Source organism: Pocillopora verrucosa, chromosome 3, assembly GCF_036669915.1.
Source record: "Pocillopora verrucosa isolate sample1 chromosome 3, ASM3666991v2, whole genome shotgun sequence".
In the NCBI taxonomy this organism is placed as follows: Eukaryota; Metazoa; Cnidaria; class Anthozoa; order Scleractinia; family Pocilloporidae; genus Pocillopora; species Pocillopora verrucosa.
This window is the reverse complement of record NC_089314.1, coordinates 30,793,405-30,819,004: the sequence shown is the minus strand read 5'-3', so window position 1 is coordinate 30,819,004 and position 25,600 is coordinate 30,793,405. Positions and strand designations below refer to the sequence as shown.

General features: G+C 38.8%; 3 protein-coding genes across 6 annotated transcripts; 1 reads left to right on the top strand and 2 right to left on the bottom strand.

The window, feature by feature from the left end:
- Positions 1-675: 675 nt before the first annotated feature.
- LOC131774563 (tripartite motif-containing protein 3) lies at positions 676-4,510 on the bottom strand. Its single transcript, XM_066162957.1, has 3 exons — positions 3,244-4,510; positions 2,037-2,362; positions 676-1,556 (listed from the first exon to the last, which is right to left on the bottom strand). The coding sequence occupies exons 1-3, from the start codon at positions 4,508-4,510 to the stop codon at positions 1,257-1,259; spliced, it is 1,893 nt and encodes a 630-aa protein (XP_066019054.1). The 3' UTR covers positions 676-1,256.
- Positions 4,511-4,642: 132 nt separating this feature from the next.
- On the top strand, positions 4,643-9,786 carry LOC131774569 (E3 ubiquitin-protein ligase DTX3L). 4 transcript variants are annotated; one of them, XM_059090617.2, is made up of 5 exons: positions 4,643-4,916; positions 5,010-5,100; positions 8,034-8,258; positions 9,062-9,329; positions 9,497-9,786. In XM_059090617.2, the coding sequence occupies exons 3-5, from the start codon at positions 8,045-8,047 to the stop codon at positions 9,564-9,566; spliced, it is 552 nt and encodes a 183-aa protein (XP_058946600.1). In that variant the 5' UTR covers positions 4,643-4,916; positions 5,010-5,100; positions 8,034-8,044; the 3' UTR covers positions 9,567-9,786. The 4 variants fall into 4 exon arrangements, with proteins under 4 accessions (XP_058946600.1, XP_058946602.1, XP_058946599.1 ...); XM_059090619.2 differs by having other exon boundaries at positions 5,010-5,138; XM_059090616.2 differs by lacking the exon at positions 5,010-5,100 and having other exon boundaries at positions 4,644-4,916.
- Positions 9,787-10,334: 548 nt separating this feature from the next.
- On the bottom strand, positions 10,335-25,533 carry LOC131774559 (protein mono-ADP-ribosyltransferase PARP14-like). Its single transcript, XM_066162950.1, has 11 exons — positions 25,313-25,533; positions 23,619-23,743; positions 22,901-23,183; positions 22,517-22,810; positions 21,523-21,762; positions 20,844-21,083; positions 16,904-19,194; positions 16,441-16,665; positions 14,071-15,643; positions 13,174-13,503; positions 10,335-12,694 (listed from the first exon to the last, which is right to left on the bottom strand). The coding sequence occupies exons 1-11, from the start codon at positions 25,470-25,472 to the stop codon at positions 12,408-12,410; spliced, it is 6,048 nt and encodes a 2,015-aa protein (XP_066019047.1). The 5' UTR covers positions 25,473-25,533; the 3' UTR covers positions 10,335-12,407.
- Positions 25,534-25,600: the final 67 nt, after the last annotated feature.

Genomic DNA, 25,600 nt, shown 5'->3' with positions numbered 1-25,600 from the left:
TTTGAACTTTTGAGGTTTGCCTCTTTCAAACCCCCCTACCCTCCCTCTTCTCGTGCCAAAATTGCGTATAAATGCCCCACCCAATATTGAAAGACTCTTTGTGTAATCAACAAATATTGTTGACGTTAGCAAAGACACATGTTAGTTTTTGGTGCTGCTGTTGGATTTTTCGCTTATGAGCATCGTGCTAGATATCACACGAAAGCAGACTCTTTAAAACATTAAAAATACGCCGAAAAGACTCGACACTTCAGGTTCGAATAACCCACCCCGGCCATGCAAGGTTCAAATTTACCACCGCATAGGTTGCCCAGAGAGGGAATAATAAAGTTTCGAATTGATCAGTGTATCACTCTTATTACTTAGTATGAGGAAAAAAATGATTGGTTGTCTGAAAAACCGGACGGTTTTGTTCTGCTTGCCTGTTATTTTCTAGTTAGACAGTCCGACCGAGTGAATTAAATACTTATGACGACATAATTTGAACTTAGTAGCAATGGACTAATTGTAGGTCTTCCACTGAACGGACACTACTATTCTAAGATTACTCATCAGCCTTTTAAAACTGATTCAAGCGAGTGTTCAAGGAGTCATACATAGGAGTTAAAAGAAATCACTCATTCTTGAGTTAGAGTCAAGTTAAAAGTTACACGCTATTACCCTTTCCTTAAAATGATTAAAGATCACTTTGGACACTGTGGCACCTTCTCTCAAGTTTCTTATGAAATTAAGAGACATTTTTTTGCCACACGTTTCGAAATTTTTTGAACCCACAAAAGGAAAACAGAAAACAGAACAGAGCAGACATGCCCATGGTCTGATTTCAGTTAAATGAAAGAAATTGCAAGCAACCCTGCTCTACACCAACCATAAGTCAACTAAATTAGTCAATAACAAGAGGATACAAACTTATTATATTCCTCTCAATAAATAGAGTCAAGCAAATGAGAGAATCGCCTCCAAGGAGGCCAAAATCAAACTATAAGACAGCTGAAATTTCTTCTCCAAGCCTCCATCCCTCCTCAAACTAAAACGGTCAGCGTAATCCTTAAAATATGTTGATCTCGTAACATCTCTTTTTTAACTACTGTAGCATAGATAAAGTACACGATTGAATCAAAGTGCACTGACCAGTGTAAAATTAATTTAATGCATGATTGTTTGAGTTTAAAACTGATATTAAACCACACAAACTAATCCAGTCAAAACATTTGCACAAGTTTTAAAATAATAAAAATCACTACAATTTAAAAGAATCATCTAGAAAATGTGATTAAGTATTCAGGGTAGAACTGCCCCTCATAGAAAATAACAAAAACGCTCGGGTCAGTAATCTGATCCACCACACAATCAAAGGATTCTTTGGAATCACTCTGGTTCTTCTGTGGAGGAGTAACCATGCCTTGTTTACCAACCGTGTATTCACCAACCAGGACTCTGCTGAGGTACATGTATTGCTGTCCATCATTGTCTGGTGGAGAGAAAGAGGACTGAGCTGGGTAAAGGGCATCTTTGGCAAAGTACAAGCCATTTCCATACATGTCTGTTGGTGCTGAAAAAGTTGTAAATACACGTATTAAACTGGAGCGTTGTTTGAGTTAGCAATCTCAACAACCAATCACAGTAAAGGAAATAGCTCAAGGAACCGATCAGAACTTGAAGTAAAAAAAGCAAGTAAAAAATCCCAGGCGTGGAAACACGACTGATTAAGTTGCGAAGTTTCGTGTGGCACAAATTTTCTAAACCAATCATAGGGCAAGATTTACTAACACCAATACAATCCTGAATGTTACCTTTTTAAAAAATAAGTAAAAATTGTTTCATCAAGCTACTGAGTAAATTGACACTGACATACAACAATAACACTCATTTTTTTCTCTTGGTGAATGAAGCAAATGTATTCTAAAACATTTTTTTAACTCAAACCTCAGTTCCAATTGTTATTTTAAAAAATGCTGAGGATTGACTTGTTTCTATATGTGAACACACGCATGACATGCAAATTAACATAGTAAAAAATGGTTCTTTGTATCTTTTTTGTTTTGGAAATGGCAAAAACCAGTCTCATTTATTTGTTGGCATTTGCTTCTTGGGATTCCAAGGAAAAGTTGTTGTTCATTGCTTCCTCTTTCCTCATCCATCTTTTGCTTTCGCATGGTGAATGTCCTGTAAAGGGCTGGATTCTGGACTCGGGCTATTTTCAAGATCATAATTTTGCTTTTGCATGTTTTATGAAATTGATTCTGAACTTCTTGGTATTCCTGCGCATTGCTAACAGGATCCAGCTCTACCAGATGAAAGTTAAGTTCTTCACCCTCTCGGTTTTTTGGTTGTGGAATCCACTTCCTTGGTAAAATAACATCTAAAAAGGAATTATAAAATAGTATGTTTCATTGACATAAAAACTTTTGTTTATTGTCTAGGCAGTGACCCTGGCAATACAGTTGATCCTGTGTGAAGCAGTCATCCACGGGGAATGGCATGACTGCCTAATACAGGTTCCACAGAAATATAAAAAAAGATAAATGCTACTTCATGCTATATTTGACCAGTTAATGTACAGAATCTTGCTCAGAAATACCACTTACTTTGATTTTGGGAGAGAGAAATGGATTAAAATTTCTTGAAAGATTTTCTTAGTTTTGTTTGAGTATTTCCGCTTTCAGTGACCATTCAATACAGCTAAAGACAGTAAAAACAAGCCTTAAAACTTAGTAAAGGGTGACTGCCACCGCTTTATGGGGTGGCCGCTTGATAGAAGTAAAAATTACGGTGATTAAGGGGAAAAATTCGGGGCTTTGACATCCAACCACTTAATACAGGGTGACCGCTCAATACAGTGCCGCTTAATACAAGTTCCACCGTATGCTAGTCCCTTTTCGTCTCGTCACGCGACGCGTTCGTAGAGAAGAGAGGGTGTTGCGTGACGAGAATCGCGTCTATGCCTTCTTCCCTACAATTTATTTTAGTGCTGCTCATCTTCAAGGATGAAATATTTACTGCGGGTCAAAGGAAAAAAAAAAAAAAGGGTTTTTTCACTTATTTGAGAAATGAACATCATTCATGCATTTTAAACGATTCCTAAACGGGGTCACGCGCGTTAAACGCTAGCAATTTTTCTTCCACTTGCTAGTTCCGGTTCAAACCCCGAAGAGTGTTTTCACATCAAATTAAAAATAACGTAAGCATGTCCATGTGACAATTCTCTGAAATTTATTGGGCCACCTAAATTTACTTTCTTACCGTGAAATTTGCATACAGCTTGTTTTGGTTTTGGGGCAACAACCAACTTGAAGGGACTTCCGTTGATTGGATCGTCTCTTACTTTGATTGATATGTTGAAGATTCCAGCAACTCTTGGTGTGTAAGATACACAATAACGGCCATCTTTTAGGTCTTTCACAAAAGCAGGAATATCTCTGATTCCCTGTCGTATGGATGTGATCTCAACCGTGACGTTATCAATTTCACTATAGGTTGTTTTGCCGCTTGAATCCATAGTTGTGACAGTAAAGTAGCTTGCCTCTCCTTGAATACTTTCTGCTAGTCCTTGTCCTGATCCAACAGAAAAATAAGGTTCTGTAAAGGTTACATGTAGCACACCAAGACGGAAGTCTTGGAGCAGGGTATTTACTGAATACTTAAACTCCGGATATCTGAGAAGTGGCGTAGAATTTTGAAATCTCTCCGCAACCGTTCCATTAAGCTCATGTTTTACCTCTAACATTTTCCTTACGTCATTTGTTTGGAGGATTTCTTTACCATGTCTTGAGCTCTTAGACAATAGCTGTAATTTTTTGATGAGCTTCGACAACTCATTTTTCAAGGCCTCGTCGTAAAGCGATTTTTCTTTCACCAACTGCTCTGTCATCATTTCTTCGTGTTGACGAAGAACATTTATAGCATCCTCCGTCACAGTGCGAACTTCTGCCGCTACTTTATCGATGCTACCATTGTATTTCGCTTGTCTCTCTCTTAAAGACTCAATATGGTTCTTCAGAAGCGAAGAATCCTCCTCAATATCTCTCAGCCTACTTTCGATGTACACTCTCTGTTTTCTTGCTCCATCTTCAAGTGACATGATGGTGTGATCTATCGGATCTCGATGCTCCATAATGGCGCATTCAGAGCAAATGCAAATTTCGCACGGTTCACAGTAAAACTTAACGAGTATGTCATGTCGTTTACAAACGTTTTGTTCTTTTGATTCGAGATCAGGATCTTTATTCGAACGACCATGAGCTTTCAAGATATCCCCCAGTCTCTTGTGTGCAAGATTGGATGGTAAGCGGTCGATGTTATTGTTGGGACACTCGGTTATTACTCGACAGTTCGGGCAGCTCAAACCTCTCCCGGTCTGTTGTCGCAACCACCTTTGGAGACAAGACTTACAGAAAGTATGTTGGCATGTGAGAAGTTTTGGTTGATTGGTCTCAGTAAACTGGTCTTGGCAGAGGGAGCATTCCAATTCTTTCTTGATTGCATCTAAAAGGCTCTCACAGCAAGCCATAAATTCTTTCGAGTCATTTAGCCCCGGCTGTCGTGATTCAAGACTTTCTCAGAAAAAGCGGAAGTTGTTTGTGTCGCCACGTTTACTAGTACCAAGGACCTTTCGGTTTCGAGTTCTTTTATTTATGGCAACTTGTCCTCACATGAGGCGGCCCCTTCGACATTCTATCTTGTAATGTTAGGATGGAAGTTTAGAAATCAAAGAAACATCTGTAGTGCAGGTTGGCTTTCTACAACCCTCTGCCGTCTGTTACTATTCGCCGCAACGGAAGTGGCGTCAGTTCAGCTCAGTACAACAAGAGTGCGTGGGCTCGCGCCGTTTCCGAGAAATCTGACTCACTTCTAGAACTACCTCCAATTTCCAGTACCTTCATAGTTATTCTGCACAGAGATGGACACACGTCAAGGTAAGCACGATAGGACCATGGAGATGATATTCAGTTGAATACAGCTGTCTTAAATCAGAAAGGGTCCATGTTGAATATGTTTTTACGATACAGGAGATGTTTCGAACTAAGAATGCAGGAATGCCGTGTGGGAAAACTTGCTTACAGGAATCTGACAGAGTGTAGACACTGTTTCCTACTGATGGTAAAGAATTTCTCAAAATCTACCCCTGTTTAGTGTTGGTATGCATCTTATCAGGGTTAATTGTTGGTGTGACTTTAAATTTTTCGTTTTGGCATTAATGCCTTCGCTTTTCATTCGAGCAGGAAGCAGAAACAATATCAATGAATTTATTAGCTAATTAAATCTAAGCACAAGCCAGAGCCTGAGAGGTAAAACGAAAGATTCCTTTGCAGTAAAGAGAACTGAAAGCTGAAGATCTCTTTCCATATAACATTTTCTTCCGCTGTTAGTTTGGACAACAACTAGGTGTTTGAAATAGAGATATTAAATTATATTCAATTAGTATATACCACACAGGTAAACTTAGTAGTAGTGGTGCTTTTTGCATACACTGATTGGCTAATGTGAACAACAAACTCTATTTCCTTGGAGCAGCCAATGAAGAGACAAATTTGTGTGCCAAGTGTTTCATTTCCAACCCTTTTTTTGGTATATTGAAAGAAATGATTGAAACTAATTTTTCTGTATCTGTGTGGCATATACTAAAACAATTATTCACCTCAGTGCCATTGAAAGTGGAGGATATTCACCCCACTGCTTAGCAGCTATATCCATCACTATTCACCTCTTGTTAGGTGAATATTTGTTAATTATTCTGTCCACCAGTGTGAGTTGTACATGTATTTTGACATTATGGTCGACCCCAGTTTTTGACTGTTCTTTTTTTTTTCTCTCATGATTCTTATCCTTTAGTTGGTATCTTTTTCTGTTATGGTTTTCCACCAAAGGGCAAGCTGAATTCTCTTGTCAGGACTGCAAATCGTGGAAACAAAGTTGATATCATTGCCTTTCATTATTACCCACCTGACCCCACTTCCACAACCTCATTAAACCTGAGAGGATCACAATGATCCAGTGTTAGAGTAAATTCTTCATTTCGCTGTATTTATTTGCAAATAGTTTAACTGTTAATCTAAGCCAGTTTCATGTAGTTGTCTTCTGCCTTACATAAGCCAATAACAGTTACAGAGTAGCATGTTATGTCTAGTTCAGTTGAGGGGTACCTTTTAATTCTGGATTAGTGTTAGTACTTGAGGAACAAATGAGTTCCATGGCTGTGTTCCACACCCATGGCTGTGTTGCAATTTTTTTGTTCTTAAGAATATTTTTTCTTTGGATCCTGTGTGCTAGTTGTAGGCAGCCTTGATCAACTTATTGGCAGATGGGCATAATGTACATGTCAATGAAGAATTGATAGTTGTTTAATAGTCCACCAAAAATTTCATGTATACTTGCTGCTGGGATGCTGTGGTTCGATTGTCATGCAATTATATTTGACTAGCAGTCAGTTGTTGCCTTAACCAAGATGTGTATTTAGCCAATATATTTGCAAGTTCACTAATACTTCAATGAGGCTTGAATGATACTGCTGATAACTTTCACCTTTTATAATTATGTCAGTATTTGAACTTACAGTACCTGCCATCTTTTGATATGGACACTTTTAAAATGACTGACCCCAGGGAAGTTGTAGGTTTGTCTCCTGGAAAACCTCAAGTAGGCAAAGTTGATGAAAATGTTGAGTTTTGAAGGGAAGCAAAAAACTGGAGCTGGTCGTTAAGTGTTTTGTTATACCTCCCAACTCAAAAATGAGACAGACGGTATGTATTCAGTATTACTGAAATTGTCTATGAAATTAGTTTTTTGACATGAGCTGGCACACAAATTTGGGAAGGTTTTCAGCTGCTACATGACCCGATCATGTGTGAGTTGAAAGTTTAGTTTTTGTTCCACTAGAGAGTTTGTGAGATTTGTTTACTCTTACAAAGTTATATTTAGTGACTTTTGACCCATTAAAAGCGCATGACATGATGTTCTTAAATTTGAACATACATTTTATTTGGGAGCTGGTATAAAAAATATTATACTATTCATTCTTGATGCAATGCAGGCTAATATGCTTTACTAAATCTGATGTACACTGTATGTGACATAGGCAACCTAAAATGCAATTTATTTTTGTTATTTATAATTATGAAAGGGAAGGATAAAGATGTAGGAGACAAGATCACCAGTAATTATCTGCACCTCTTAATCAATTTTTTTCTTACTGTGAGATAGTCATAGGATGAGGGATGAAGGGTGAAGAATTGTGGGAAGTATGAAAAGAACTTGATTTAAAAACTTAAAAATGATCTATACAGGCAGCGATATGCAAGAATGCAATTCTGAATGCTTGTTAGAAGCTTTTATTTGTTTATCCTCCAACTTAAACCTCTTATGCCACATCCATGGCCATTGGCTATATTAGAGTTGTTCAAGCATGACTTGGCAGTTTTGCAGGAGCCACTCTTAGGCCACATTGTTTTTTATTTGTTTTTTTTTATTACCAGTACTGACTCATAACTGATCCTCTTGCAGTATTTCTATCAAACAGTCTTTATGTAACAGGCATAAACTAGGAGGGTTAATTAGGGAAATGAGAGAGAGGGCAAAGAAGAGCAGTACAACTGTACATGTATAGAGTTGTGCCCACCTTCTTGGCCTCCTGTTTTCACTCCCTTCTTTTCTGAATTTTTCCTGCCCCCCATTAAGTGCTGTTACAACTGTACGAAGCAAAATCAGCTACAAATTAAAATTATGTAAGCACATAATTATTTGATAGTATAAATTTGTTTGGATATCTCACAACAAAGTCACTAGATGTAGATTGTGATGTTTCAACTGCTTACTGCAAGTCTTCTTCAGGCGATGGAGTCAACCCCATTGCCTGAAGAAGACTTTCAGTAAGCAGTTGAAACATCGCGATCTACATCTAGTGACTTTGTTGTGAGACAACAGAACAAATTTATATCATCATCTACCTGCCATGATGAACAACAACCTATTTCATAACACATAATTATTTCTTTGCTCTTTTGAATTAATTTTCCATTTTTCACTATTTTCTTAAGGGTGGACAAACATGCATCACAGATGTCCTATATGCCTTGACAGTATGGTTAAACCCCAAACTATCAAGTGTGGTCATGTTTTTTGCCAAGATTGCTTAAGTCAAGCTTTGAGGATATTAAATGTTTGCCCCATTTGTAAGGAGCCACAAGGTGTGGTGACAGGGAATCAACCACCAGGGCAAATGACTTGGTCTACTCTGCATTCCAGTCTCCCAGGTTACTCTGGTATGTTGTATACAACCCTTAAATTTCAACAAACTCGCTCAGGGGTAATTGAAAAAAAAGAACTTATTTTAATTTTCATCTTCATCGAAAGGCTTGACACTTCGACTTTTTATCAAAGAATCATCAAAGATGAGCCATCTTATCATTTGAAGAAAGTGTTAGACTGGCCAACTGGAAAATTAACAACATAATTAAGTGAAATAATAATTTCGAAAAATTTGATTTCTAGGGGGAAGCAGAAGTTCCAATCTTTGATTAAGTAATTGTTGTCTGAAGGTGGTCAGGTTTCGTCTGAATATGATGTTGTCTCTAGGATGCAGAATCCTCAGAAAATGGCAGTTTTTGTAGTTACTGTAGTTAATTACTCTTAAACTTAAGAAGAAGTGTTCCTCCAACTGAAGGCGTTAGGACCGCCTGCTGTGCTGGAAAATAGCTCCAGCTTTTCTCATGAGCCTAATTGTGGCTGTACCAAATGTCTCAATATGAGCGAATGACGATTTCGCTCTGACGAAGGGCTAACGCCCGAAAAGTCAGCTTTAAACTCATAACGGTGACCAATTTACGGTACATTACAGTTGATAATACGAAATTACTTTGTTATACTCTGCCACCGACGCAGCACCAAAATTTCTTCGGAAACTTACCCCCTAGATTGAAGTTTAAATGGCTTTCAGAACTCTTTTGGACAAAAATCATCAACGGTATCGACAGAATTAGATTTTCTGTTTTCAAATAGGTTACAAGTTTCTCTATGATAAATAGAATTGCGATTTGAAGTTGGTCTCTTTTATTTCTTTCATCAGGGTGTGGCACCATCTGCATACAGTATTCGTTTCAATCAGGAATTCAAGGCCCAGAGCACCCAAACCCTGGTCAGCAGTACAGTGGTACGCATCGTACTGCGTACTTGCCTGATAATCGCGAGGGTAAAGAAGTCTTGCAGCTGCTACACAGAGCTTTTAACGCACGATTGGTTTTTACTGTAGGTACCTCCATAACAACAGGACTATCCAATCAGATCACGTGGAATGATATACATCATAAGACAAGTACAACAGGGGGTGCCCACGGGTAAGCAAGTTGAAATTTGTAACGTGTCATGCAAGGTGCGGTGTTTTTTTCACCAAAAAGTTTCCCGCGCGATTATTGTTGACCGTTGATCGTAGTCATTAATAAGAATTCAACCCTTTGAAGAAGTAACAAAATAAATCATTGAACTGTGTTATTTTTTGTTTTAGATTTGGTTATCCCGATCCACACTATCTCCAACGTGTTAAGGAAGACCTCGCCGCGAAAGGGATCCGGTGATCTTTAGCTGTAGCAAGGCCGCTTACATGAAGATAAATTGTAGCCAGGACACTATACCTGTTTCAGTTTTTTTCGGAACGAAGACCTGGCTTGTCAACTGCACATAACAATCCTTGGAAATTTGCAAAATAGTACTGTAAAAATTTGTCCTGTTAAGATTTCAGTTTGTGTTCTTCTACTTCCTTGCTTGGTCATTTTACATGGACAGCCTTTCTTGTTAGGGAAGGGAGGGCGGGGGATATTGGGGGAGTCACATGGTTTTAAGGGAGGGCGGTGGGGAATAATCAATCGTTGCCGACAGAGTATAAAGGGTTGACTTGAGAAAATAGGCTGCCAATTAATTGCGGCTGAGGGGGAGGAGGGGGGGGTTAAAAGAATGTCAAAGAGCCTCATGGGGGGATCGGGTAAATTTTATCGTGACACAACCAAAATGCTCCAATCCCCCTCCCCCCGCGATAAAAAATGACCAGTTCCCTAAGGGATTGATGTTATTGCAATTCTTTGAAAGTTATGTTACATTTGAAGAGTGCAAATATAATTTTTTCGGCAATAGACGTTCGACGATAGATACGAAGTTTGCGTTAATTTCATAGCGTTAGAATATTTTTTCGTTCACCAAGTTTTTTCGATATTTATGTCCTGGTTGGTTATTTACACTGCTGAAGAAGATTAGGTTTCCTGGTGTGTACGTTTTAAAGGAAAACCAAAAAAAAAACATGGGATTTTACGTCAGTGCTGACGAGAGACTGAAAAACAATGATAACGTCCTTCATTCCAAGTGATAATTTTATTATTTGACTTAAGACTGGAGTCTAGCTATGGACAAGCTGTGCAGCTTGTCCAAGAGACAGCTTCATAAAGTTACATGTTAAACCAATTCGTTACACATGTAGCCATGGTATGTTATCTTCAGCTGTACAGTCGTATTCCTCCACGTCATTATATTTAAACTCAATGTTTTGGATGTTCGTGTACACCTCGTTACAAGAACGTTTTTATAGAAAAAGAAAACGACTAGTTATGCATTTTAAAGTTGATTTAGAACGTTGCAAGACGTGGATCAGCGAAACCTTATACGAAAAATCAACCAAATACAATCGCTAAGGCCTCACTTGGAAGCTTAAAAGTGTATATTCTAAGGATTTCGTACAATTCAACCCTTAGAGAATTAAACAACTGGGTACCAACACTTTTTCATCGTGAATGTGTCATTGGACTGCGTCTTCTTGTTTTTAAATTCTTTCACTTATCAGTGACATTATTTCAGTTATTGTAATAATGTGTACATGAACATTATAAAAAGCGATTCAAGATGTCACCTGTATCGAACCTGCCCACCGTTCCCATCTCTTAAACCCCGCCATTTGGTCGCTGATGCTTTCCGCGTAGGAAACAAAGAACACAATCAAGCAAGCGAACAACCAAACAAACTAGCAAACCTACTAACATTGAAAACAGCAGGACAAAAGGCCCTAATCGCAGGTTACATGCGATTATATTCTCTTGATGAGATGATATGGCTTAAATCGAAAGCAATTAAAAATTCCACTACAATAAGATGGTTAAAAATAGAAAAAATTGATTTACTCTACACTTTTTTTACTATATTCGTTAACTCGCTTTCTGTTTTTTTTTCCTATTTCCTACAAAGAAAGAATAACTGAGGTAACCGGAAATTATGGCCAACGCTGCGAATATTGCTAAACTATGCTAAAGTATACGCAATCTCACAGTCTTTCTCAACTCTCTGTTTCACTGCCAAATACCTGTTGGGTTTTGCTCATTCTTTTTTCAATCATCTTTTTCGACTGAAAGCTTGGCTTAAACTACCAAAAGTTCTCCCACGCCCCCTTCCCCTCTACTCAGTCATAACGTTGCTGAACGACACCTGCGGTGGATAGAGCTACCTCAGGAGGAACGATTTTGATGTTTCCTCACGGAGCCGTACAAACTCATATTGACGGGATGTTCAAGCTTAATTCAGGTGGCTAATATTTAGCAGCAGCTATTATCCCACAAGATTATCATTCATCTGTGATTCACCATACATCTAGATAATTTTGCCGGGTGTTCAGGAAAGTTCAAAACAAATATGGCACTTTTGAATAAGTAGTCCTACTATAGTAAGCTAAACAAGTGTCGCTGCACGATTTCTACATCCGTGCGCGATCTATGATGCGCAAAAATTCAAATCTAAATGAAGTCGGCTCGCTATAACAACCAATAACAACCAAATAAAAGAATAATAGAACGAAAAAAAATAGGAAAAACAAAGTTCACACAAATATTTTCGTTATCCGTGCACGATCTATAATATATCGTAATTTCTGATACGCGGAAAAAATTCAAGTCTACGGTGAGTCGGCTCACTATTACAACACAAATGAATGATGATGATAATAATAATGATAATAATAATAAAAACAAACAAAAAACAAAAGGACGAAATGAGGAGAAAAAAATGTATTTATGTTTTTTCCTTGGCAAATATATTGGCAATGTATTCATATTTAAAATTTTCATTGTTATCGACATATGTAAAAAAAAAAAGAATTATAGATTCCATTGTAAATAGATTTTAGCACTTGAAATAAAGATAATACTCAATGTTTAGAGTACAATGATAAAATAAAAAAATAATAGTAATGATAACAAAAACAAACAAATAACAAAAGAACGAAAAAAGGAAAAACAAATAAAACAAAACAAGCTTTAAAATGGGGAGACTAACGACATCTACCCATTGAAATGTCGGCCAAATATCTTAGTGTTGTTGTTTCCTAGTTATTAAAAGAAGCACATGTTGTGTCACACTAAACAGCGCCGAAAACCGTGTGCGGGTCAGCGAAAGGTAATCAAGTACTCTGGGTAGCACTGCCAGTCATAGAACACAACAAAGATTTTCGGGTTGGGGATTTGATCCACCACGCTATCATAGATGTCAGTTGGATCATTTGGATTCTTTGCTGGAGGCGTGAGGAGACCTTGCTTTCCTTGCGTATACTCACCAACCAGGACTCGACTATAATACATGTACCGCAGACCATTCGCGTCGGGTGGTGAATAGGTTGACCGAGCTGAGTACGAGGCATCTTCAGCAAAATACACGCCATTTCCATACACGGTTGCTGAAAGGTCAAGGAGAATTTTAAAATTCGCTTGTCACAGGGTTCGAAACCCAGCAGTTTTGCTTAGTAAGTGTATGCCTCATTGACTACCGAGTTATCGAGAGCTCAAGTGCTAAAGGAATTAAATGATAACAGTGGCCTATCCTGGTTGAGAAGACTTATGATGAATTCTGAGAATAAGCAAGTCAAACATGAAAAACAAAAACAAAAATAATTTAATAATTTTGATGTTTAACTGTGGCTTCCTTTTCATACAAATATCTACACATGGGAAATATAATGAAGGAAGCGAGGTTGTAAAAACGAGGTATCTTAATTAACAGCATAATGATACAGTTACACATTGTTGCATATTGCCGTGTAGCATAAGGAAATTTGCGGGATCGAATACTATTTTGCGAATTAGGGCTCATAATTGGGCTTTTTGTTCCAATTCTTTCTTTCCTTTTTGTCTTTAAAATCGAAAATAAGTTACTCACCATTTTTGCCATGAAAGCTTCTGTTGAAACCTGTGTGATTTATTAATTTGCAGTTATTACCCGGAGTTCCGTGAAATAACCACTGCTCGTTGCTTCCCTTAGTCTCATCCATCTTCTGTTTTCGGATCATGTACGAGCCAAAGATAGCTGGATTTTGAACTCGTTCTATCTTTACAATTTGGTTGCCGGAACAGGTTTGCTGGAATCGGTCCTGAACTCTCTTGTACTGCTGTGAGTCTTTCTCAGGATCCAGCTCAACAAGGTGTACAGTCATTTCTACGCCCTGGGAGTCTTTTGGTTGTGGAATCCAGTAAGCAGGAAGCAGAACCCCTTGTGGAAGGAAAATGATTATGGTAAGTGTTAGTGTAATTCAAATAGTACCGGTAGAGTTTAATCCAAATTCGGTAGTAGTGTTATCTTTAGAGAGGGAAGGAAGAAATGCTTAATTCGGGTTAGCTCTTTTCTGGGGGCTCCAAAATGTGTTTCTCTTCTCTGTAAGGATTTGACTTCTTGTGGCGTTCTCAATTTAAGCGGAAAATTACTTGAACAATCACTAAATTTAGTTTACATGTTATTAGACACAGCTGCAAAGTGAATTACAAACGCATATGATGCTGTTTATAAAACAACCTTTTTCTGTTCAGGTCTGAATTCAAACTGACAAGAAAGTCTACCAGTGATATATTCATGCCACCATTCGTGTCCCTTTTTGTTAATCTTCATCATTAATGTGATAGCAGATGACAACTTTCTCCCTGCAATGCAAATACAAACCAATACCAGTATAACACTGGTGTAGATTATAATTCACGAATGAAAGATTCTCGAGTTAGAGTCGTATTCATGGATGAGCTTTGATGTACTCGTCCAATTAAGAACCAAAGTTTATTGTCCTACCTTTTCGCAGATCAATTCTCTGGACTGAAGTGGCAACGCCACGCGGATCGGTCATTGTCATTGAGCTGAAATCAATTTGGAAATCTTCTTCCTCTTCAGAAGTTATGGTCACTCCAGGTTTCTTCTGATAATAGGCAGCTTCGATCTTTGCATTTATGAGGCTTCCGTATTCCACAAATTTATCGCCATCATGGTTCATCCATCTAATATCCTTTGACAACGCCTCAGCTCGCCTGCGTTCGTGTTCTTCTTCTTTCAAGTTATGCAAAATCGTATGGATCTCGCCTGAAACGTTAAGAATGTCTGAAGGCTGTCCACGAATTACAATGCGCCCTACATATTTCTCGACAGAAACTGAAACATCGTGTATTTGCTCAAGGGTGTGAATCTTGCGGAAATTATCTCCAGAGAATGTAGTGACAGCTTCATGCTCAATAATCTGCGTCGTTGAGTTCTCTTTCATAATTTCGTTTATGCGGCGAGTTGCTCCTTGAATGTCCTCTTTACAACCAGCAAAAATTGCAAGGTGGAGAGTGTTGTTGGCATCTTTTTGAAAGCTCTTTGAAAGCTCAGTGTCCTTCTCCCCGAAGCCAAGGAAACCACTAACTGTGGAGAAAACTCGTCGAAAAACTCCAGGTTTGTCGTCTGGTGCTTGTCCGGATGCTTCTTCAATTGCCTGACGGACGTCTTTAATCATTTCTTTTTGGAAAATGATCAGCTTAAGGAGCTTCAAAGAAGCAGGCTGGTGATTGTTAAAGTCGCAAACTGCGGATAACATTGTCTCCGCGCAGGACTTTGCTGTAACACCAAGATTACCTGTTCCAATTACAGGGAATGAGATCGATGAAAGACCCCTTTTCTCAGCCTCTCGAAGACACTTCATTACTGATAATTTGATGCTTTTGTTGTTTAGAGGTTGAGGAAGGACTATGTGGAAGATAAACCTTGCATTTAAGTTACCTGCTTTTGTAACTACAACTGATCCCGGTAATTGTGGACCATACGACTGACACTCTCTTTGAATGGAGTCACCTCCTTTCCTGAGAATTGCTGCACCTGCACCACCTCCCCTCTTCACATCTAGATCAGGGTTAGTTATGATGGCGATGGCATCCGTTCTCTCGTCAGTAATGTCGCCTGGTTGGGCTTGGAAACACACTGCTCCAACATTAGTTTCCAAGTGATCTGGCCGTCGTTCTCGTAGTGGCGAAAATGTCATGTTAGGAGAAGAAGATGCATAGACAGCCGAAGAGAGGTTATTCGCGGATTGAATTTCAATTGGGTGCGCGGCTTTCTTGACCGGAATAGGCGCGTTTTCCATATTTCTTCTTTTTAACTCCTCTTCGAAGGCTTGGATAGTTGAATAGTCTTTGTCATAGAGAAGAAACCTGACTTGTTTAAGAGTAGTTGACGGGTTTTTTTTATTGTGAGATGTTACCTCATCAAAATAGATTTCTGCAACCTCATCACGGGGAAATGCAAGTATTCCTGTTCCAATGGCAGAAAATGCAATAGATTCCACTCCAGCTTTTGTCGCCTCTTCAAGGCATTTTCTGATTAGCCTCTTCAGAACCTGAAAATGCAGAGGTTGCCAGGTATCAGTTACCTATACATCAATGAACACGATGACTTCATTTTCTGACTGATAGCCGTGAGCGCAATAATACCGAGTTAATTCTCGGAAATCTCACATGACATTTTAATACTCGAAAGAATAACTTCCCTTTTATGTTCAAACAGACGAATGCCATTTATGTAACTCGCGAGAAATTTTACTTTACTTCCCTTTTATATTCAAACAGACGAATGCTAGTTATGCAGCTAATAATTAATAATTTATTACTTGTATAGCGCAAAATACATGTGGATATGATCTAATGCGCTATACAATAAGACTAAGCAAAATAAAATATGAAAACGAACTATAAAAGGCTAAGAATATACAATTTGACTGACTAAATAAAGAAAAAAAGTATGAAAATGAACAGTAAAAGTAAACATGAAAATGCCTGTCTAAAGAGATGTGTTTTAAGAAGTGTTTTTAAAACAATTAAGATCATTTACTGCTCTTATATTTGATGGCAATCTGTTCCAAAGTTTAGGAGCAGCTCGCGAGGACTTGTATTTTACTTAAAGAGATTTCTCATGACGAAATACCTCAGAAATAAACCAAATGCACTTAATGCAGAGGGCCATTATTTTAATTTCTCGTGGAAGTACTTTGTCAGTCATGACCACAAGCTCGCTTACGCATGGATCATATAGTCCATCGGCTAATCTGTCGATCAGCTATCTGTCAATACTTAGCCACTCCGATGCTAATAAAGTTTTTCTAATTGATTAACAGAAACAGAAATAAAATTTGAATACCTTTTTTCCTTTTCCACCTTGCCACTCGGAGCATACGGCAAAGAAAACTGCTTTGCATTTGAGGTTTCCTGGTTGATCGACAACAGCAATATCACCAACAGCGACCTGCCCTATTTTGTCACATTCTTTTTGCAATGCTGGTCCTGCTCTTTGACTGAGTGCCTTGGCACAAGGATTCTGAGACAAATTTAGATTTGATGCCGCTGTTCCAACTAAAATATCGGCCTAAACAATCAAAAGAAAAGTACCTTAGCCATCAATTTTTACAATCGTCACTAGTAGACGTGTGCCTTTGTCGAAGAAGCATAGCCAGAGATAAAATACTTCCTTTAATGTAATGCCGGTTTATCCTCTTTTTAGACAAACGAGGCGAGGTTGTTATAATTTGTTAGCACACCGTTGTTTTATGATATTAGAAAGGCCTTTATAGATTTAAATGATTCATTATTCTGCAACTGCTCACCTGTTCGTCCGCAAGATCTCCGCTCTTTACTGTTACGCGAATTCCTTGGGTCACAAATGATCGTGAAGTGCGCACCGTCTTCACTTGAGCAGCACGGCCATAACCAGAGTTGCTAGGTGCGGAGCCAGAGAAAGATTTTCCAACTTTACGGGCGCGAAACGTCTGTTCGTCAGCAAATCTTTCCTTAAATTCTCCCTCGAAAGCCTGAACAGTCTGGTCATCTTTGTCGATGAGATGAATTTCTGACAGACGGCAGTTTGAATTTTTTTCGCAGAACTCGAGTACAGTGTCTAATATAATCTTAGCACAGAGATCACGAGGGAAGCCGTAAATACCACAACTGACACCTGGAATGGCCAGTGATGTAAGATGTTTTGCTTCTGCCAGAACATTCCTAATAGCTTGTTTGAGATACCGCTCTTCTTGCGTTACTTCCTCTTTCTGTCTCTTCTTCTCTGCCGCAGGACTCCACTTAGGCCCGACAGCATGGATGACTTTACTACAGAGCAACTTTCCCGCGCCAGAAACAAATACATGGCCCTCAAGTAGAGTACCATTCCGTCTGATGAAAGTATCGCATTCGTCTTGAATATCTCTGCCGCCTTCTCTCACGATTGCTGCCGCGACACCCCCTATGTGCTGTAATCTTTCGTTAGCTGCATTCACTATGGCGTCCACACGATCCTTGGTAATATCACCTTTCATCACTGAAATTTTCTTTCCATGTTTTGTTGAACAGCTGCAAACAAATTCTGCAGCTGACTGAAAGTGTTCATCTTCTCTTGAGAAATCAGGAACGCTTTCGACTTCGTTGTTTACACTAGTCAAAATAACACACTTGTTTGAATCCTCAACAGATTTTAGGATGCCTTGTCCTTTGCCGTCTTTAAAAAATTTCTTCATTCCTGGTTTGTCAACTGGAATACACTCTTTCTGAACAGCACCAATGAGATCATGAATTTGAGGAACACACTTTGCCATTCCTTCGGCGGTGCCGGAAACCTCTATCCCCGAGTAGTCGGATGTTGCTCTCATGTCAACGTAGCAGTTGGAAAGTTCACCTTTTATGGCTTCAAGCTTCTTTTTCCACAACGTTGCTATAAATCTTGCTGTTCCCTCTTCAACTTGGACAACGTTGTGAAATATGGTGTTCTTTTCCAGAAACTTCTGTACTTGATCTGAACATTCCCCAACATCGTCTGTGATACCTCTGATCCACACGTTGCTTACAGAGGCGTCAAGAGCTATTTCAACTTTAAACTTTGATGTCATCGACAACTGGAAGTCTTTCCATTCACGACTATTGGTGACTTGGGTATTTTCAGGTGTTAGATGGATACTTTTTTCCATGATGGAATCCTGTAAAATAGCTTCTGCTTCTTTCGCGTTCCTTACATCAACGCCGACCACTTGGACTTCGTTTAAACTTCTCCCCTGGTCGAGAAGTACCACGGCCTGAATAGATTTCTTTTTAAACAGTTCTTGTATGAATGTTGAAACGCGTTGTTGCCTCAAAACATCTATGATGCCGGTTGGTTGTTCAGTCGTTCGTTCAATTACTTTTGAGATAAATGTGACCACTTCAAGTTTGACTTCTTGGATGTTTTTTCTTGGACCCTTGAAACACAGCTTTTCTCCAACACTGTCAACATTAATACTTAAATGACGGTATTTGTCGGCAAGCTCGTTACATAGGCCTGACATCTCGAGTAAAGTAAGTCTGGACTTTGTATAATTAGTTTCCACGACCTCAACCACAGACTTCATCAGCTCTGAATCTTCCTTTACTTTCGTAATCATTTCCTTCAGTTTTTCCTCTTCTTGCTCCACGACAGTCTTCTTGCCTAGAATTACGGCTTGTCTTCTATGGTTATCAAATAGGAGCAGAAAATTGGTTGTTCCCTGCGAGGAACATTGAAGTTGCCAGCGTTTTGAGACCTCATCAAATATTTCGGACGGAACGGACATTTCAGTCTTTATGAAATTGAACAGGAAACTCTTTAAACTCTCTGCCCCTTCTTCCCATGAAGGGTCGCATTTGCTATCCACGGGAGAAATGTTAAGGATCAAGCCATCTGAGAATTCAGCCTCTACACTGTACTTCGTGAGTAACGTTTGCAGTTCACTCTTGTGATGATCCTTGATATATTTGTAAATATCCGGATCAAACGTCACCTCCATTCCCTTAGATGCTGCGTTTTCGAGGAAAGGGTAATAGGGCGTCACTTCTAACTCGACTCCATCAATTTTGTGTGCCTGTCTCTGGCTTCTTGCAATGACATCTTGAACACCTGAATAGAAGAAACCCTTCAGTATTCTTTCAGTATTATTAATAAACAACATACCTACAGCCACGTACCGATCAAATAAAGATTCAAAGCCCATATTATACAGCGTCCAATGCAATATACTCTTGTCGATACTTCCACTGAACACACTTTTGCTTGGTTGCCAACCTCGGTAGTTAGCTCTTAACTTAAAAAGCAAAACACTTTCCAAATCATTGTTCAAAAAATTGTTGCCTCACAGATGTCTTCGAGATACCTAACAAGCATAGCTGTACTGTGATAATTGTTTGTAACTGAAGAATTATGCAATATTAAATCCCATGCATGCCAATTTGCCACTTTGTTTCGCCCATATGTCGTATAAGTAATAGAACAAGCAGATGGCGTACCTATTGACGGTTTTTTCCATAAAAACAAAAGATGACCTTAGGGACCACTCATCATTTACCGCCAGGAGAGGGGGGGGGGGGGAAGGGGGGGCTGAAGTTTAAGGGGGAACAACATGGCTTTCAGGAGTAACGAAGGGGGAGGAAGATTTAGACGTTGCTGATAGAGTTTAGAGTGGGGACTATAAAAAACTGAGGGTTTCTTTTATCCCATTCATCCCCGCTCTCCTCTCTTCATCCTTTGTGATCCTGGCTACGCCGGCCAAGGTTTTCTTTTGGGGTCAGTTATTAAATTAAACTGGTAAAATGTGGAAAAATATGTATTTAAAGCTAAAATTTCATTTTATCAGGCTCACAAGCCACACAGATATAAAAGGTAACTTGCTGTTCTCCTTCATTCTGTCTAGGGGAAATTTATCTACATAGATTAAGAATGGTATTTGCACATTACCAAAATGGGAGGGAAATTATGAAAATTCTAACTTTCAGTGAAGGGGAGTCATGAGAATACTACAAAGCCTTATGGGGGGGGGGGGCAAATAAATTACATGAGAAAATAAATAATTGAGGAACAACCAATATCCTCCGACCCCACAGGCGTTTAATGATGACCAGTTCCAAGTACAGATGGGCTACTACATAGGTACAAGGAGGAAGAGAAAGAAGAGGGCGAAGAAGAGGAAGAAAAAGAGGAAGAAGAAGTAGAAGAAAAAGGAGAAGAGGAGGAGGAGGAGGAAGAAGAAGAGAAAGAAGAAGAGGAAGAGAAAGGGGAGGAAGAAGAAAGAGAAGAAGAAGAAGAAGAAGAAGAAGAAGAAGAAGAAGAGGGGGAAGAAGAAGAAAAAGAAGAAGAAGAGGAAGAAGAAGAGGAAGAACAAAAGGAAGAGGAAGAAGAGGAAGAAGAAGAAGAGGAAGAGGAAGAGGAAGAGGAAGAGGAAGAGGAAGAGGAAGAGGAAGAGGAAGAGGAAGAGGAAGAGGAAGAGGAAGAGGAAGAGGAAGAGGAAGAGGAAGAGGAAGAGGAAGAGGAAGAAGAAGTAGAAGAAGAAGTAGAAGAAGAAGTAGAAGAAGAGGATTAAGAAGAGGAAGAGAAAGAGGAAGAAGAAGAAAAAGAAGAAGAAGAAGAAGAAGAAAAAGAGGAAGAGGGAGAAGAAGAAGAAGAAGAAGAAGAAGAAGAAGAAGAAGAAGAAGAGGAAGAAGAGGAAGAAGAAGAAGAAGAAAAATTAAAATAACAATAATACATTTTTTAATACATCAATAGATATTTCTTACTTGTGTGATCCTCGAAATGTACCAAAGCCTGGTCTTTTCTAATCCTTTCCACTCTGCTGACATCCCTTCCGCCACTCCGCTTCTCGTTGTCAAAATAAAGATCAATGGTGTGATCGCTTGATTCTCTCTTCAATCCCGTGACCAGAATACATGAACAGACTGGTACTCTTTCTAGGCGAGGTTTCTTTCCCTCTAGGCCTTTTTTGTCTTTGTTAACTTTATGCAAGAGTGATTCAAAGTCTGAAATAGATAATATGTGGAGAACAGTGATATTACCACGTGTGTAATTGACAGTGTAAAGATTTTGACTAGTTTTGACATAAAGAGCTTACCAATTTTTCAATTAACACACATGAAGATCGGTGTTTCCTACTGTAACTTGTAACTTCTATTAAAGATATATCAACCAGAACAAGGAACGAATAAAAGTGTTGTCCAAGGTAAATGTGGCTTGAAGTATAACAAAGTTTAGAAAAAATGGTTGAGAATGATTAAGCAATAAAAACACTCCAAAACCAGTACTACACCCTAAATTTGCGAGTCGCAACTGGATGTTTATTCACGTTACTTCTTTTTTTCTTTTACGCTTATAGTACTAAAATACTTCTTTTTGCATATGAATCAACTTCAAGAACGAGATAGCCATTATATTGTTATTTAGTCGAACCATCATAATTACCTGGTTCACTTTCAAAAACTGCCAGGGCATTATTCTTTACACCAAGATACACCTCTTCAACTTCAACATCAGCAAACTTTTCCAAATAAAAGGACAAACAATCTTTAGAGGTTGTTACGCTAAGTCCTTGAACATGAACTCTTAATGGATCAAGAGGCACTTTTTTCGGAGGAGGCTGTCGTATTACTGTTATTATGTGGCCGTCAATTTTGTGTGGCTCCTCGAGAAGGCGCTGCAGGTCTGTAATAAACATTACGATTTAAAATTTAACTGTAATCAAAATATTTAAATAAATACTACTTGTTTTCCTGAATTGTGTTGTGGATCTGTGAGCAAATTTGGACATTCTCGTCAAGAGAGAGCTCACCAGTCCTTGCTATCCATGCAGCTCAAAAAAAGTGCAAAGGATAGGGGGCTTACTTTTATACCACTAGTATAAAACCAGTATATCCATATTACCTTTTCAAGCTAGTTTTTCAAAAAACTGTCAGCAAATGACTGGGCAAATATAGGTAACTCAGTAAACGGGAAGCTATCAATACGGTAATCTTCAAAAGTAACTTGGAGAATAATCTATCTAGCTTCGACGTAGGCGTACTAGGCTTGGCGCAGCTACCAAATGACTGACCAATATTGTGAGGCCACTTGTTGGGGACTCAGCCAATTTGAGAATGTTCTTATACCGCGAAAGAAATTAGATCGCAACTGATACATAGAAAAAATTCTTATCAGTTTATAAATAATAGTAAGTGACGGGTTGATATCCAAAGCAAACTTGCAATTTAAGCTGTTTAAGAAATTGAGTATCTCGGGAACTGCTGTAGTTGCAATATTAGTGACGATGAAGAACCTCTCGTCTCCCGTCACCAACCATCATGAGACCGAATTATTTCTCATGCATTAGCTTTGAACTTGTTTCCTTTTTCTCAAGAAAGACCTGAACTCATCAATAAATCTGTCACCTTGACGACTTTTCAAGGAAAGTACTATGTACCTTTCACCTCAGAGAAAGTTATCACTGCTTCCCCGCTATCTTTGTAATGGATCTCGGAGACATCGCCTCCTCCTGATCGTCTAGAATTCTCAAAGTAGAAAGTCACTGCATCTTCTGAGGTAGACGACGGGATGTCGCTAACAATAATGGTGATGCTATCTTCCTCGTCCAAGTCTTGGTCTTCTCCTTCGTTTTCACCGAATTCGTCGGCACTTTCACCCTCCACAAACAGGGAGACTTGTAATCTTGCTCCGCTCAAAACGTGAGATGAATGATTTGTTGTCCTCTCTGCATCTAAAAGGGTTGAATTTAAACCTTTACGAACACTTTTTTGGAATAAAATATTAAATTTAATAACGTGAATTTTTCATCATTCAGCCTTACCATCAGGAGATTCAAAGGTGACCAGGCACTTTCGAAGTTCGGGTGTCATGACTACGGAAGACACAGGACCCCCTTTAGAACGTCTGACGTTTTCAAAGTAGTTTGTTACCAAATCCTCAGATGCACCATCTGGCAAACCAGTTACTTCGATTATGCAATGCTCGGGAATTGGAGATTCACTCTGGACTGATGCTGCAGATGCTGACTCCTGTGAGGAAGGAGGTTCTTCTGTACTGCTATTTCGTTGTCTGCTATTGTTTCGACAAGTGTCTTGATTTTCATACTGTTAAAAAGTGAAAAGTAATGGCTGTTTGACAAAGGGCTGGGCACCTCCACCCTTAGGAGCTATAGCATTCAATACAGATATTTTATTTGAGGCTGCTGTTTATCAGCGTAAACAAAAACAGAAGGAGAAAACTTTTGTATTCTTGTGCGCCAATTAGCACTGGCCCTTAATTGAGTTTTCCTGAATACAAAAATGTAAAGAAGTGCGAAAATTAACCAAAAACATTTCATTCATTGCGCAGCGCTAACGTATTTTGGGGTATGATCTGATTGAATAAGCTGATACATAATGAGGTGAGCATGCTGAAGTGTGGGCTTACAAAGAAGCCATGATCTCCCCTAGTTTTAAATCAAAGTGGGTCCTATTTTCAGGACCACTTATCTTCATCCCTCAACCGCAGGGAGCATGTACTTTCTAACAAAATGGACCCACCTCATCCAGTGAAGCTCTCCTCTTTTCCTCCAGTCTGGAGGATCTTCCTTGATGTTGGGGCATGCGAGTAACTTGGAGCGTACAGTTCTTAAAAGTGTGGGGTCGGTTCAACACTCTATCTGCGACTAGGTCATTTGCACATACAAAAAACATTAGTTGTTAGATTGCACGACTTGTGAATGTCATTACGACCCCATGTCTATGGTTTTGAAATCAAGGAAGATTTGCACGCTTCCTTGTTCAGCTCTTGCATTTAGTGCACCTTATAGCTAAAAGCAGAGAATGATACTCTTCTTTCTATGTTTAAAGAGAATACCTAATCCTCTTTGTTAAATATTTTTGTGCGGCGAACGTTGCAATATTGACTGATTATTGAAATATGAAAAGTATGAATTTGGCCCCACACTCTTTTTGCGACTAGGTCAGTTGCAAATAATAATAGTAATAATAATCATAATAATAAAAACTAGTCGTTAGGTTGCACGTCTTGCGAATATCATTACGATAGGACTTGTCGTTGAGTCCTTATTCAAATTGATTCCGGAATAGATTTTAGAAATCAGCGGACTGAGTATGCCGGAAGTATAGATATCTTATTAGACGTTTTGCTATGTGTTATCGCTGAGCATTTAACGAATGGTGCCATATTTGGAAGAGCCCGTACTTCTTTACCGATTGGGGACAGTGTTTATACAGCGATGTATTGTAATTAGTTCACAATACAAGTGAAGCAACAGGATATGCACGTGGCCAAGTTCATCATGAAACTGATCGCGAGGGCGTCCGAGTCAAAATGCAAACAACGAGTTCAAATACTCACCAATACTACGCACCAAAACGTTTAATAAGTTATATATTATCCAACTGCTTTATCTTATATGCATTTCTTTCTTGTAAGGTGGGAAAGCGGAGCAAGCAGATAGAGAAGCGTAGCACACGTAGCCGACTGGTCAAACAGGTTTTTTTTTTTTTTCACAACACAAAATAACAAACTGACCAAATATCGCGTGATATTTACACTCGATTTGCACGTTGTTTGTACTCTACTTAGTTTAGTTGGATAATAACAATGAATGAGGCAGTTGTTACACGATGAAGTTTACTTTTGTGGTGTTCCTTGAAACGATAGTATTTCATATAACAAGTATTCTTGCTTCGAAGGCATATTTATAAACAATACACTGCATTGGTTATCTACTTCGATAAAAGAGGTTGCATCCGGCGACAGAAAACCCACAGGCATTGCCTTGCTATGAAAATTATATCAGTTTTTTTGAGATTTGAAGCTACTATTGCGTGTATTATCAGGCGAGGTTTTACAAATAAGGCAATACTGTAAAGCGAGCGCGTGAATTCCTTGCGGATTAATTCACTTACATTTACGAACCTTCGCAAAGCCTTTCTCCTCGCTAACCTTTTAAAGGTTTATGTAACTTCTTTTTCCCAATGCTCAATGCAAACAGCATTATGTGAAATACGAATGCACTTTCATACTGGCCTTAACCAGCGTTGAATAGAACATAAAATAGGAAGTTTAGTTTCGGTTTCATATCTGTTAAGCTTTTATAAGCAGTTTTTGTTTCCGTCATCTTCGGTCACTCTGCACTAAAGGTAAGATTACAACCACTGACGAAGTGAGAATATAGGAAGATTATTGACTAAAACGTTAACAGATGTAACTCAAAATGATCTACCTTGCGCGTCTGTAAAGGTGATTCTGGCTGTTCTGCGATCAATTTCGATGCTTTCGACATCTCCTCCTCCAGATTCTCGCACCGATTGGAAGTATATCATTAGCGTTGTTTTGCTTGTTCCATCTGGAAAACCAGAGACTAAAATCCGTGAACTATTCATTTTAAGTTTCTCAAGATCGAAACATGTTTCTCTATGATTCAAAAGAACATCTTACGATCTGTAAGAGAGACGGAAATGCAAATTTTTCCAAGAAACGGGGTTTCCTAAAAAGTAGAAAGGTTTTATTT

Bases quoted from the DNA above. Each gene is read 5' to 3' on its own strand.
- LOC131774559 (XM_066162950.1), bottom strand. From the start codon at position 25,472: ATGAATAGTTCACGGATTTTAGTCTCTGGTTTTCCAGATGGAACAAGC. The intron at 23,744-25,312 runs GTAGATCATTTT...CAAATGACCTAG, and splicing joins CACCTTTACAGACGCGCAAG to TCGCAGATAGAGTGTTGAAC. The intron at 15,644-16,440 runs GTATTCAAATTT...CTGCATTTTCAG, and splicing joins AAGGTGGAAAAGGAAAAAAG to GTTCTGAAGAGGCTAATCAG.
- LOC131774563 (XM_066162957.1), bottom strand. From the start codon at position 4,510: ATGGCTTGCTGTGAGAGCCTTTTAGATGCAATCAAGAAAGAATTGGAA. The intron at 2,363-3,243 runs GTAAGAAAGTAA...ATTCCTTTTTAG, and splicing joins AGCTGTATGCAAATTTCACG to ATGTTATTTTACCAAGGAAG. The intron at 1,557-2,036 runs AAAGATACAAAG...TTTACAACTTTT, and splicing joins TTTGCCATTTCCAAAACAAA to TCAGCACCAACAGACATGTA.
- LOC131774569 (XM_059090616.2), top strand. The intron at 8,259-9,061 runs GTATGTTGTATA...TTCTTTCATCAG, and splicing joins CAGTCTCCCAGGTTACTCTG to GGTGTGGCACCATCTGCATA. The intron at 9,330-9,496 runs GTAAGCAAGTTG...TTTTTGTTTTAG, and splicing joins ACAACAGGGGGTGCCCACGG to ATTTGGTTATCCCGATCCAC.